The sequence below is a fragment of the Podarcis raffonei genome, chromosome 15 (genome assembly GCF_027172205.1).
Source record: "Podarcis raffonei isolate rPodRaf1 chromosome 15, rPodRaf1.pri, whole genome shotgun sequence".
Classification (NCBI taxonomy): domain Eukaryota; kingdom Metazoa; phylum Chordata; class Lepidosauria; order Squamata; family Lacertidae; genus Podarcis; species Podarcis raffonei.
In genome coordinates, this window is record NC_070616.1 from 21878215 (window position 1) to 21891918 (window position 13704).

Sequence of the window (13704 nt, forward strand, 5' to 3'; positions counted from 1 at the left end):
CAGTTGCGAGACCAGCTCAGGATCCATCGGATTCTGAGCTGGTGCAGTCCCATGCTAAGAACCCTCCATTTCAGGGCCTTCTGCCGGACTCTGCTGGCAGAGGTACTGCAAGCATGCCTCCTGCCCATTCAAAAGCCAGCTGAGCTGGCAGAAGGAAGGGAAGGGATACTGTAAGGGGAAAGGCTTTAGCTGAGTGGTACAGCATCTGCTTTGCATGTAAAAACTCATAAGCAGAAGTTATAGGTGCTTCATTTATTTTTCGCTACCTCTGATTTCAATCATATTTTGAAAATTTCCCAAACCGTTTTTTTAAAAAAATAACTTTTACCAATAATTTTTAATGTTTTCTTTTATATTGTTGTAAACTGCCTAGAGGTTTGCTTGCTTTTTACAATCAGGTGGTATATACATTTTGTTAAAAATAAAATAAACAGGTTCAATCCCTGGCCTCCCCAGGTAGGTCTGGGAGAGACTCCTATCTGAAAGCCTGGAAAGCAGCTGCCGGCCAGTGTAGACAATACTGAGCTGAATGGCCAATGGGCTTGGCTCAGTATAAAGGAGCTTCCTATTTTCCTATGTTGCCCCACAGCCCAGAGTAATGGGGTGGGGGTGGATTTCAACCTAAGAAGCAGCACATGTTGCCCCCTTCTCCCTCCCGAGTCGCTTTTCCTTTTATGTCATGACTTTTAGGTTGTAAGCCTGAGGGTTGAGACTATTTCATCAGTGACATCTGTAAACCTTTTTTTTGGCTGAAGAACAGGAAGAAGATGTTTTAAACAAACAACGAATGGGGAACAGACATTTGCCCCTTCTCTCCCCCCCTTGTGAGGTGGTTTGGGCCACAATCTGTTTATCTACAGCATGAGTTGGCTGCTCCTTTAAAACATGCCCCTAATTATTAATCTTGCAAATCCTTACTCCTCTTTCAATTGCAGGCATTACCACTGCATTTCTTTTTTTATTTTAAGAGCACGAGACCAAATGAGCCCTTTAAGCCTTGTATTGTTCCAATCCCTTTTTGCATTACACTCTAAGGAGGAGGCTAAATTAATTACAGTCCCCTGCCCCCCACCTCTCATTTAGGTCCTGCCTGAACTGTAGCTGTACAGTAATTAACGTGTTTGTGTCTGGATAAATAAGGAAGCTAGGTACAGCAAAACGCCCTTCCATGGTGCTGTCCTGAGAGAGTTCCATCCTCCAGATGTTGTCGGACTACAACCGCTGTTAACCCCTGGGCCCTGGGCCAGGCTGGCTGGGGGCTGATGGGAGTTGCAGTTCGGCAATATCTGGAGGGCGCCCTGTTGGCTATTCCTGATATAAAGCATGCTCAGTGAGGTCCTGCTATGGGTAGAAATAATGTGCTGAGCAAACATAGCATGCAGCTGAGAATGACCCAAAAGGAGCAATGGCGCAGCCATTGGTGGCCTGACCCCATTTGCCTTCGCTGCTCCAGGAAGGCAGATAGCACTTTGCAGCTGGGTAGCCATATCAAACCAAGGGAAATTCAGAACCATAACTTTCAGGGGTCTTCAGCTCATGTAATTAATCCTCTCGCTGAGTCACATTGATCCAAGTACTAATTAATGGCTGAGCCTATCAGCCCTTACAGCACCACAGGGCAGTTTAGAAATATTGAGAAGCCACCCGAGAGCTCAGCTCTTCCAGAACAAACGGAGACAGACAGATTTTTGCCGCTGGGAGAAAAAATGTTTTGGTAGCTCCACAAGCCGCACGGTGCGCCGGGCAGGTAAGAGCATGCTTCTGCATTATCTCTTTGAAAGAAGAACAGGACAGAACTTCGACCCACTCTCCTTCCTTCCTTCTTCTTCTTCTTTTTTTTTGGAAGCGAACTGTTCTATTAATGCCAATCAAATTGAGAAAATGATCAAATGAAATTGCATTTTGAGCATCATAAGCTGTGTAATGTCTATTCTGTTAAATTGAGGCCCGTAATTGCTTCTCTGTTGAAAAGATACAACAAAGGCAGCAATCATGAGATGTCATTATCCCGGACTAGAAAACCGGCCTTTGCAGGGAGGACTTCAAAGGCTTGTGGTTCTCGAATTGCATTTGGCTGCTATTGTTGGAGCGCAGGCAATCTTGATTAGGTGTTTACACGGAGGTAAGGCACAGTGCACAGAGAGTCTGAGTGCCTTGGTCTAGAGCCATTAAAAAATCGTACATTATGTTCCTCGCTTTGAAGTAAGGGGTTTACAGGGAGGAAAAGAAACTCGGTATGAGCACAGCTCAGCTAGATAGGCCCCGCTACTTCGCTCTCGTGCTCAAAGAAACTCATCATCAGGTTCTTAGGGAATCAGGCAGCACTGCAAAAGAAGTTGATGCTTTAGAAAATACAATCTGAACGAGGGAAACATTCACTTCAGCCCAGATTTGTACAGCCTGGCGCAGATGTATACCCATTTAACAACAACGGGAGTAGCAACAATAATTATAATTAGCATTTATATAGCTTTCCCCGCTAACTGTTCCAAGATAACCTAATCTTAAGGCTGCTTTGCACATTACATTCTTTTAGATGTGCATCTTTCAGGTGGACACTCAAGGTCAAATTACATGTGGTTTAATGTTGTGTTTATCTGCCCCCTCCCCATGTAAATAGCAGCTGATGAAAGCCCAGATTTGGAGCAGAAGATGGATTAACCCTTTCCTCCCAGCAGGTCCAAAAGCAAGGAAGCAAACAAAAAACCCAGCCCCCGCTCTGCAGCTGCAATTAACAAATTAAATAAGTTCCCATGAGTGTCGCCTTGGAAATAAGCCCCCAAACATTACTAAGGGTAGGATTTAATGTTGCGCCATGACAAACATTCCACCTGTGCAAGCATTTTGGCTTGCCAGTTAGGACAATTCCACCCTCTTCTCCCTGCCCACTGCTCTGGACACTCTCCCGACTCCCCCTAAAGCCAATTTTGGGGGGGTGCACAGGCAGAGGAAAGCCCGATTGCACAAGCGGAAGTCCTTGCGTAGGGCCTCTGCTTGATGGGGCTTGTTAGGAGAATCCTGCCAAACCCCCCCCCCCCGCCCCCCCAAAATTGGTTCTAGTCTGCTAAGAGGCTAAATAGCCTTTGTTTTCAGGCTGGATGCAGAGGAGAGGGTGCGCAGGCTATTAACTTCTTAGAAGGCTAGTAAAATAAATTAATGCTAGCCTTTTACCAAGTTGGCTGAGGAGGGACCAAGCAATTTATATGTTCTCTGCTAGCTATGCTCACTTTTCCATACGGAGTTCCAGGAGAGTGGTTAGAGGCAAAGATGTGTTAGTGCTATTGGAAGTCTCCCTCTCAAAGCAAATGGTAGGAGCTGAAGGCGGGTGGAGTTGTCTACTACAGTGGTCAGCAAACATTTTCAGAAGGGGGCTGGTCCACTGTCCCTCAGACCTTGTGGGGGGCCAGACTATATTTTGGCGGAAAAAATGAACCAATTCCTATGCCCCACAAATAATCCAGAGATGCATTTTAATTAAAAGAACACATTCTACTCATGTAAAAACACGCTGATTCCCAGACCGTCTGCGGGCCATATTTAGAAGGCGATTGGGCCGGATCCGGGCCCTGGGCGTTAGTTTGCCTACCCATGGTCTACTATTTATAGTGTTCACAAAGGCAAGACCACAGACAACATCCATGGGACCCATAAACACTGAAAGAGGGAGTCAGTGCTGTTAATAGAAAGATCAGTGCAAGATATTTCAGCAAAAGAGTACATAAAAATGCACCTGAAACTGAGTCGGGAAGAAACGTGTGTGAAATAGACTCATATTGTAGCCAGATTACTATGAAAGAGGTTGAAAACACAAAATTCCCTTGTGAAGCTAATCTAAGATTTTATTTTAATTGTTTACATGTGTATTTATATTGTTTCATAAGGTAATACTTTTCTTAAGGGACACATAAGCTGCCAAGCATGAGAAATCCCTTATTTTTAAGTTGGCTTCGACAAACCGGTGAATCAAGATACAATCTGGAGATCTCGTCAACTGCTCTGCAGTAAATTCTTCTTAGATTCAGCTGTTTATGGGTTCTGCTGACTTTGTCTGCAGTTTGAGGGCTGCACGGAAACATGCCAAAGGAAAGCTCATTCTTTTAACTGCTACCTTTAACCAGCAAACAACAAATGTATTTCTTTAGAGTAGGTTTTGATGAAACTCTGTGCCAATTAAGGTGGTATTATGTTATGCCAAGGTTTAACTTCCAGAGGCTAACAGCATTAATCGCTTTGACATGCCAAGAAACATAGCTCCATTGAGTTGATTGCTAAATATGTACAAACCACAAAGTATTCAAGTGAAATCTGTTGGTGGGTAATTTCTCTCTCCCCACACCAACACTTATCATCATTCCACATTGCCAGTTATTTACTTCTGGGTGATTTTCCCTCTGCATTAGATCAATAATTCAATTAACGCAGAATAATTCAACCTACTCTTCCGTTTAAACCTCTGGAAGTATTTTAACCAAGAACTATTGAGAACGGGTGTAGGATTATTATTATTATTATTATTATTATTATTATTATTATTATTATTATTTATTACAAATCGTTATAATGCAAAAGGAAGTGGGAAAGGAAGAAAGAAACCATAGCAATTTCACACCCTAATTCAATGATGGAGAACCTGTGGCCCTCCAGATAGAGGGACTACAACTCCCTTCAGTCTCAGCCAACATGGCCAGTGGCCCGGGATCATGGGAGTTGTAGTCCAGAATCACCCACCCTGTCCTAATGCTTCATAAGCATAAAGAAACATTTGCACGCTTACTTGGCAGTATGGCTTACTGAATTCTGTGAGACTTACTTTCAAGTAAGCATGCATAGGATGGGGCCATGAAAGACCAAATTACAAATGAAGTGGTCCCTGGGTTTGAATCCTGCCTCTGTTGTGAATTCACTAGGTGCCCTCAGGCAAGTCATTCTCTCAGCCTCAGCTTCTCCCATCTGCAAACATCTACCTGACATTCAGAAGACATCTGAAGGCAGCCCTGTTCAGGGAAGTTTTTAATATGTGACATTTTAGTGTATCTTTCATCTTAGTTGGAAGCCGCCCAGAGTGGCTGGGGAAACCCAGCCAGATGGGCGGGGTACAAATAATAAATTATTATTATTATTATTATTATTATTATTATTATTATTATTATTATTATGGCAATATTAATAATGGCCTTCTAGGAGGTGCACCAATGAGAGCAAAAATAGTGGTGTTTCAAATGTGGGTCCTTCTTGCTATGGGAGATTATTCAGAAAATGTGTTTTGTACATTTGAAATTTGATGTGAAATTGCTCACGCTGCAGCCCTAAACAGACTGAACCATATATCATAATCACTTTTCATATTTCAAAAATAAAGACCTGATATACTGGAAACAGTGGCACATTCTTAAAGGAAAGATGGTGCTTAAAGGTAAAATCTGCGGGGTGGCATGACTCTAGGCTACAGCACACACATTCCCAATTCTGCAGCGGTGGCAAATATAGAGAAATCAACACATCAGCACATCTTTTATGTTCCTTCATTCGAAGTGAGCTATATTTGCCCCAGATGAATTCCATATGCAAAATCTGCATTTCCAAATATTGCTGTCAGAGAAAGAAATTGCCAGGACTCCAACTATCATTAAAGCATTCATTCAGTGCCCCCTAGTGTGTGAAGAAGTTTATGTCAAGCTCTGGAGATTAGGACTGATGTAATGTAGAGCATCCTTCAAGGAAATGTCTGATTTGGGAGTGGGTAGGGTGGAAGCATCGTCTGTGAAAAGGATTTCATTTTGTCTAGATTGTACCTTGATTTGTCAAATCCTTTTCACAGTCAATGGATGTTTTTTATATGCAAGCATATCTACGTCATCTGCCACATAAATCAAAACTGTGCCATCCTATACACGTCTACTCAAGAGCAAGTCGCAATGAGTTCAACCGGATTTACTCCCAGGTAACCCCCATCTTAAAAATATGTTCATAACCCTGCACCCCATCTGGTGGAAGTCCTGGTGCTAATTTATTTATTGTATTTCTGTCTCACGTTTCTCCCAAGCTGGGACTCCAGGAGGCTTACAACATTCTAAAAACATTATTTGAAACTCAGCCAGATGGGAAGGGTACAAATAAATTATTATTATTATTATTATTATTATTATTATTATTATTATTATTATTAAATACAAAGTGATAAAAATAAGCTGCTTAATGGGGCAACTTCATGGAACGCAAACCCTCGTTTTATTGGATGGTTTGCAAATATTGCATTGCACACAGCACAAATGAAAGAAAATAAAATCTGAGACATGAAGTGTTTTGAACACACTGACATGTAAATAATTGCTAAGTGCTGTCAGAATGTTCTGAGCAGAGGTCATTCACCTACCTCTTCTTCATGGTCTTCCCTTTGCTTTTTACCATGGCGCTGAAGATAAGAATTGTTCTCTTGGATCGCTAGTCCCAAAGTGAGCTTGTTCTTTTCGACAAAGTCCTTCTCAGGCCTTGGTTTAAACTCTTTCATCTGAGTAGAAGAACTGTCGCTGTGTATACTAGAACAGCTGTTATAATGGCAAAGAACTACTACTTCCTGTTCCTTGTTGTACAAACCACAAGATCCATTGCTGACCTTTGCAGGCTGATCGCAAGAGTTCAAGAGCTCCCTGTCAAACACAGGTGGTCTGTTTTGTGGTCTTTCCTGGTGCTGACGATGCCTGTATACGAATCTGAACTGGGAAGGGCTGCCATTTGAATCGAGGGCGAGAACGGGCAAGTCTTCGTCTTCCTCTGGGGGAGAGCCATCTAATTCGACAAAGCCTACTGCCTTTTTATTATTCTTCCAGTTGGGATTATATCTCAGCTCTGAATACCTGTCCACTGTTTCCTTTTCGTTACTAAAAGGAACAAACAAAAAGGAAGTTTTGATCAAGAAAAGCATCATTTTCAAAGGCTTCTTATTTTACAATCCCAGTCATGGGCCCTAACTATTACAGTGGTACCTTGGGTTACATACGCTTCAGGTTACATATGCTTTAGGTTACAGACTCCGCTAACCCAGAAATAGTACCTCGGGTTAAGAACTTTGCTTCAGGATGAGAACAGAAATTGTGCTCTGGCGGCGTGGCAGCAGCGGGAGGCCCCATTAGCTAAAGTGGTGCTTCAGGTTAAGAACGGACCTCCGGAACGAATTAAGTACTTAACCCGAGGTACCACTGTATAAGAATTTTAAGGTTCAGATGCAAGGAATATACCTGGGTGTTTTAGAGCTTACAATGGCAGGTTATGGTTTTTGTGACAACCAGAAAGCAACTTATCTACAGTCACTTGAAACAATTGCTCCATTTTTGTTAAACAGCAGACGGTGACCAGCAGACACTAAAAATTCACTTATTAGAAGGCATCGGTGGTCTGTGTACATCTCAAATCAAGGTCTCTGGCAGCTGGTCTCCAGTACCTTATGTCCTGTGCAGCTAGTACTGCTTTGAAGTTTTTAGGAAAGGAGACAGAAACTTAAGAAAGCTCTGCTGGATAAGGAAAGCTCTGCTGGATCAAGCCAACCATTGATGTAGAGCACAACCACCCTGGCTAGCAGCCTTTGATTTCCTTCCAAGTTGGTGACCATCACTACCTCTTGTGGAGAGAATTCCAAATTTTAATCATGTGCTGTGTGAAGCAGTATACTTTCTTTTGACTGTTCTGAAACTTAAACACAAATTTAAAAAATCCATATTACTGAGCGAGGGTGAGAAAACGCTTGTGTATGGTCGCACAAGTTCATGGCAGAGGTAAAATTTGAACCAGGAGCTTTCAGTGTCTTGTTACCCAGGGATGTAGCCAGAGTTGGTCATACTCAGAGCAGACTCTCTGACACTAATCAGAGATGTGGCGTGGCATGGACAATGCAGAAGAGCTGAAGGCTGCTATTGAAGCTTCCTGGTCTTCCATAACACCTCAGCAGTCCCACAGGCTGATAGCATCCATGCCACGCTGCATTGAGGCAGTAAAAGGTAAAGGGACCCTTGACCATTAGGTCAAGTCGTGCCCAACTCTGGGGTTGCGGCGCTCATCTCGCTTTATTGGCCGAGGGAGCCGGCGTACAGCTTCCGGGTCATGTGGCCAGCATGACTAAGCTGCTTCTGGCAAACCAGAGCAGCGCACGGAAACACTGTTTACCTTCCTGCCAGAGAGGTACCTATTTATTTACTTGCACTTTGAAGTGCTTTCGAGCTGCTAGGTGGGCAGGAGTGATTGATGCAAAAGGGGCCCAAACCAAGTACTAAGTACATGTGCATGCTTCTACTTCTCAGAGGTCCAATATTTCTCTATTTGCAGTCCTTGTTTTGTTGATTTCATTTAATATTCTAATTTTCTGAGATTGTTAATTCGGGGTTTTCATCTGCTATACGCCATGATCATCACAATTATAACAAATAAAGGCTTGACATATCTCGCTTTGCATGTCATGAGTCTATCTCATATATTAGTTTCACCTTTTAAGTTGAATTACTGAAATAAATGAACTTTTCCACAATGTTCTAATTTTCCGAGTTTCACCTGTATGTGGCACTGGCTTTCCAAATAAGAACCTGGGGTGGTGGATGTGAGACAATTTTTCAAACTGAAATGGGAGCTGGATGTCTTTCAGGAGGGAGTAAAATCAAAGCTACTTTGGCCAATGTCTATACAGGCCAAAAGCTTAACCCTAGGATCAACTGCAATCAGGGCTGGTGCCAAGGATTGGCGTGGATGGGCCTCTGTCAAGGGTCCACATCTCAACAGGTGGCCCATGACAGAAGCCTCCCCTGGGTCTGCTCCTCTTTTTCACCATTACAACCTGAACGCCATTTGTCATTCGACCTCTTGCTCTGGCGACCACTAGGAGGAGGAGCTGCCACTTCCTGCTTGCTCAGTGGCTCCCCCTACCTGGGAAGCAAGTAGGTGGCAATGGGAGTGAGGAAGTAAACTCACTGAGGGTGGCCCATGGAGAGTGTCTTGCTTGGCCAGGAGCCCTCGAAAGCCTGGAGACACCAACCATGTACAGCGGTACCTCGGGTTAAGTACTTAATTCGTTCTGGAGGTCCGTACTTAACCTGAAACTGTTCTTAACCAGAAGCACCACTTTAGCTAATGGGGCCTCTTGCTGCCGCCGCACCGCTGGAGCCCGATTTCTGTTCTTATCCTGAAGCAAAGTTCTTAACCTGAAGCACTATTTCTAGGTTAGTGGAGTCTGTAACCTGAAGCGTATGTAACCCGAGGTACCACTGTAAATTATCCAGTGAACTGTAAATTATCCAGTGAGAGCTAGTGTGGTGTAGTGATTAAGAGCGGTAGTCTCATAATCTGGTGAACCGGGTTCGCTTCCCCGCTCCTCCACATGCAGCTGCTGGGTGACCTTGGGCCAGTCACACTTCTTTGAAGTCTCTCAGCCCCACTCACCTCACAGAGTGTTTGTTGTGGGGGAGGAAGGGAAAGGAGAATGTTAGCTGCTTTGAGACTCCTTCGGGTAGTGATAAAGCGGGATATCAAATCCAAAATCCAAACTTCAGCCATAGGAACCAATTACATACAATATTTCAGAGGGATGGGCCCCTCCAAAGTTGATGGGGATTGCCATTCAAATTGTGTGTGCACTATGTCATGTCATCAATTATGTGGGGCGGGGCTTACCTGCCCCCCCCCATATTTTATTCAAGTTGGCACCCCTGACTTCAGCTAATGCCTGCAGCTGGCTAGGCTAGGGACCGGAACACATTATTAATGTCCCTGCAGGTTTATCTGTAGGGTGGTCCAAAACCAGCCATGATTATTCATGAATGCAAATGATATGCACACAGGAGAGCTTTTCTGAAGTGGCATAAGCCCAGAAATATGTCACACTGGGCTTAAAACAATGGAAATGCTTCTAACAACAGAGTGTGATCCTTGCCAAGGCTCATTGTACTGAAATCCAAGAGCATGAGCTCTGCTGCGCCGTGCTGTCTAGGGTCAACCTGGTGAATCCAAACGGGGGTGAATAGATTCATCTTCAAAACAAGACAAAAAGAGGGTCTCTGTCTCTGCCGCTCTCTCTCTCAGTAATCCTGTTCCCTGCTTTCTCTGCTGAATAAGGGTTATATGGACTCTCTCTGGAACAACAGATGTAGGGGTTCCACTTCAAATTCCGAGCTCAGAATAGAGGCAGATAGGAAGCATCGCAGGCACAGGGAATGATATTTGTCTCCATTAATGGACTCCATCTGAGCACGTACTGCGATAATTTGGAAGAACATCACATCAAATTTCCATTGAATGAAGAGCTTTGTGCTCTGTCAGAATCCCCCTCCCCACAAAGGCTGGAGCACGTTTCCTACACAATTAACATCCTTTCCCACTTGCAATAAAATGTTCAATAACTAGCCACTTTGCCCATTGAGGAGGTGCATGAAAGCGCACCGTTAATAATTTAACCCTCTTTCCTTTTTGCCATGTTTGTTTCTAAGCGGAGCATGAAAATGGATTGTGTTTATCGTTTTTTGATTCAGGCTTAATTTAATCCTTTTAAACAACAATTATTTTGCATTTAGGCAGCATTAAGCCTTCAGTGCACGCAACAAATCCAATTTCTATTTGCACAGAATGGGGAAGTTAATGCACCTCTCAAAGTAAGCAGGGAAAACAAATAAGCACTCTGGAATTTTTTAATTTGGCATTTATGCAGTTATTGAATAAAAAAGGCAACTATTTCATTGGCACATCCTCAAAAGTCCTTTAAAATTTATAGAGCCTTCTAGCATAAGCAGATACATTTAAAAATGTGATTGAAGGACTGTATACACACTTGAAACCAATAGAATTTATGCCCATTTTACAGCTGGTAACTTGCCAGTGAGTGCAAGTAGTCTTGTAAGCAGACTGTTTGCATTGCCCAGCCAAGAGATGACCAGAATGTGATTTAAAAATATAAAGGAGGGCAGCACAAGTCTTCAGGCCAGAGAAATAAAATAAGAATGTTGTATGTATTTGCAGAACAAGTTTCCAATACAGCAGGGTCTTTGTCAAGCACAGCTAAAAATCAATTCAATACATCATGCAAACAAATGTATTATGGGAAAGAAACTCAGGATCCTCCTTGTGTTGTTGAAATTCAACTCAACTCCCATCAGCCCTAGACAGAATGGCTAATAGTCAGGGATGATGGGAGTTGTAGTCCAACAACATCTGGGGTTAGGGACCCCTGTGATAAAGATTGTGACACACTGTGTTGTTTAGGCTACAATCCTCTACATGCTTACCTGGGAGGAAGACTTATCATTGACTTCAATAAACTTAATTCTTATGTCATAGGACTGCACTGTTAAAAGCATTGTTTTGAAGATACCACTGTGATCTTAAAGTTAACAAATATGTAGAACAATATTCTTAAAAAAATATTTAAATCTCACTGTTCTATTAGTATCTACAGTTACTGGATTATGATAAGAAATAAGTGTGTCGACTCTGTTTCTATTACAGTCGTACCTTGGATCCTGAACGCCTTGGTACTTGGATGTTTTGGCTCCTGAATGCCGCAAACTGTTCCCGTTTGCAAACGTTATTTGGAACCCAAACGTCTGACAGGGCTTCCACAGCTTCCGATTGGTTGCAGGAGCTTTGTGCAGCCAATTGGAAGCCGCGTTTTGGTTTCCGCATGTTTTGGAAGTTGAACGGACTTCCAGAATGGATTCCATTCGACTTGCAAGGTACGACTATATTTGATAACACAAGAGAATGTTCTACTTAGAACATATTGGTCACTAGAAGAAAGTGGAATGCTTCTGCAAACAAATACAGCAATTTTCTTCAGCACTTTTAATTTCCTGGAAGTATTTGTACACCACTGTTCAGGTTCCTAGACTGATCCCCCTTAAAATAAAATGGGAATAAAATAAACAAAAAATCAAGTTCATATGTAAAACAAAGGACCAGGTAAATGAAAACTGGCAGATTAAAGGTAATCAAAACTTTGAGGTTCATCTCTATGGGTGCTTTTAGACCATCACTATTTTTGTGTGGAATTTAGTCACATGCCAGCAAAATTCAGGCTGTGCAATTAAAGCTGATTTGGAGCTCTTGCGCAACAAATTCTCTTTCCCCTCCCCAAATTGGATCTTTTATGAAGAAGAGAAGTGACAGAAAATTGTACTGGAAAGTATAGCATAACATTTGCTTGACTGCATTGCCTAACTTTGATCCTGCAAAGAAATCAGGATCAATGCACAATAAATAGATGATATAATCTAATTTCCCCGCAAACTTTGAGCAAACAAACCAGGCTAAATGTTCAACGAACAGTAATCAAGAAGCAATCTTTGATTTTTCACTTCTGCATGTAAACAGAATTGCATGCAAGCAGTAGAATGATCTCCACCACTTAGCAAGACAACAACAACCAGCTTACCAAGAAATCACATGTATACTGTGATAACTTATTACTTGGTAAATGACCGTCTTGTCATTCACTCTTCTCAGTATATGTGATTAAAACCAGGCTCAGACAAATAAAGGAGAATAGGTCTCAGCAGCCACTAGCCCTGAAAGCTAAATGGAGCGTCCATATAAAAACAGAGTATACCTCAGGAGACAGGAGGGTTGCTACCTTCATGGTCTGCTTGTAGTCAATACCAGATACAGGTCTCTGGACTAGACAGATCTTTGCCTGATCCAGTAGGGCTCATTTTATGTTTGTCCTTATATTTTTAACTTGTCCTGACCGAAAACAGAAGTGCAGGAATGCCTGTATATTAAAATGCAAATGCTTTACCTTGCATGGCTGCAGTTTTCCTTTCCAGAACCGCTTCTGCTTGGAACTTGTGTTTTTTCTCCATCAGAGACTTCTTCTCCTCCTCCACTCAGACATTTTTCCTCCAGGCTGTCTTCATCTAAGCTGTTTTCGTCTAAGCTGTCTTCTTCCAGCTCACCACCAGACTGGCCCACCAGCTCTTCACTTTTGTGGATCCGCTTCTGAAGTTCAAGCTGATACTGAATCTCCTGAGCAAGGCTTTCAGAATCAGAGTCACTCTGTGACAATCCTTCAGAGGCCGTTTCCAAAAAGGAGTAATGGACATGCGGCTGAACTAAACCATTTTGGGATAATGGGCTCTTTGCGTTCATGGTGCAGGGGGAAAAAAAAGTTCAGAATGAGCAGAAAAATCCACTTCACGTGTGTGACCCTTCTGTAAAACAAAGTAAGCAATATCCTAATTATTGCTGTCTGCTCTGTTTCTGAGATGGCTTACAATTATATGGAAAAGAGGTGTGTGTGTGTGTGTGTGTGTGTGTGTACCATATGATCCCCATAGAACATTTCAACTCTTCAAATTTCCAATGAAAGAAAAGCCAGCATTTAAAAATAAGTAAGTTTAGCGTTTTCAAGATTTTACTTTGAAAGCTCAGAACCCCCTGGAATCCTCAAGTTTAAAAACACACACTCAAGAATGGCCATTCTTTAATTTTTTTAAAATGTTTTCAAACTCAAATGTGGAAGGTCTGAAAATCTGTAAGTTGCTTGAAAAATGATCAAGCCTTCTAATGCAACTTGCAATAACAATTAAATAATTGTTTATATTCAAGTCATGTAAACACTGCATGTAAAAAAAGGGCATTACAGTCTTGATCTGTGTTTTGTGTTTGCAGCAATGGGCCTGAACTGTTTTTGTAGGCAAAGACTCCTCAACAATCCCAATGGCCTTAAGCACAAGTGAT

At 42.4% G+C, this 13704-nt stretch overlaps 1 protein-coding gene across 2 annotated transcripts in view; it reads right to left on the reverse strand.

Moving 5' to 3' along the window:
* JHY (junctional cadherin complex regulator) overlaps positions 1-13704 on the reverse strand; it is a 35679-nt gene that overhangs the window by 20073 nt on the left and 1902 nt on the right. For both annotated transcript variants that reach the window (XM_053367177.1, XM_053367178.1), the window contains exons 2-3: positions 12764-13175; positions 6374-6878 (exon numbers count right to left, since the gene is read on the reverse strand). In XM_053367177.1, coding sequence (XP_053223152.1) covers positions 6374-6878; positions 12764-13113 — 855 coding nt within the window. In that variant the 5' untranslated portion in view covers positions 13114-13175. The remainder of the gene's footprint in view (positions 1-6373; positions 6879-12763; positions 13176-13704) is intronic.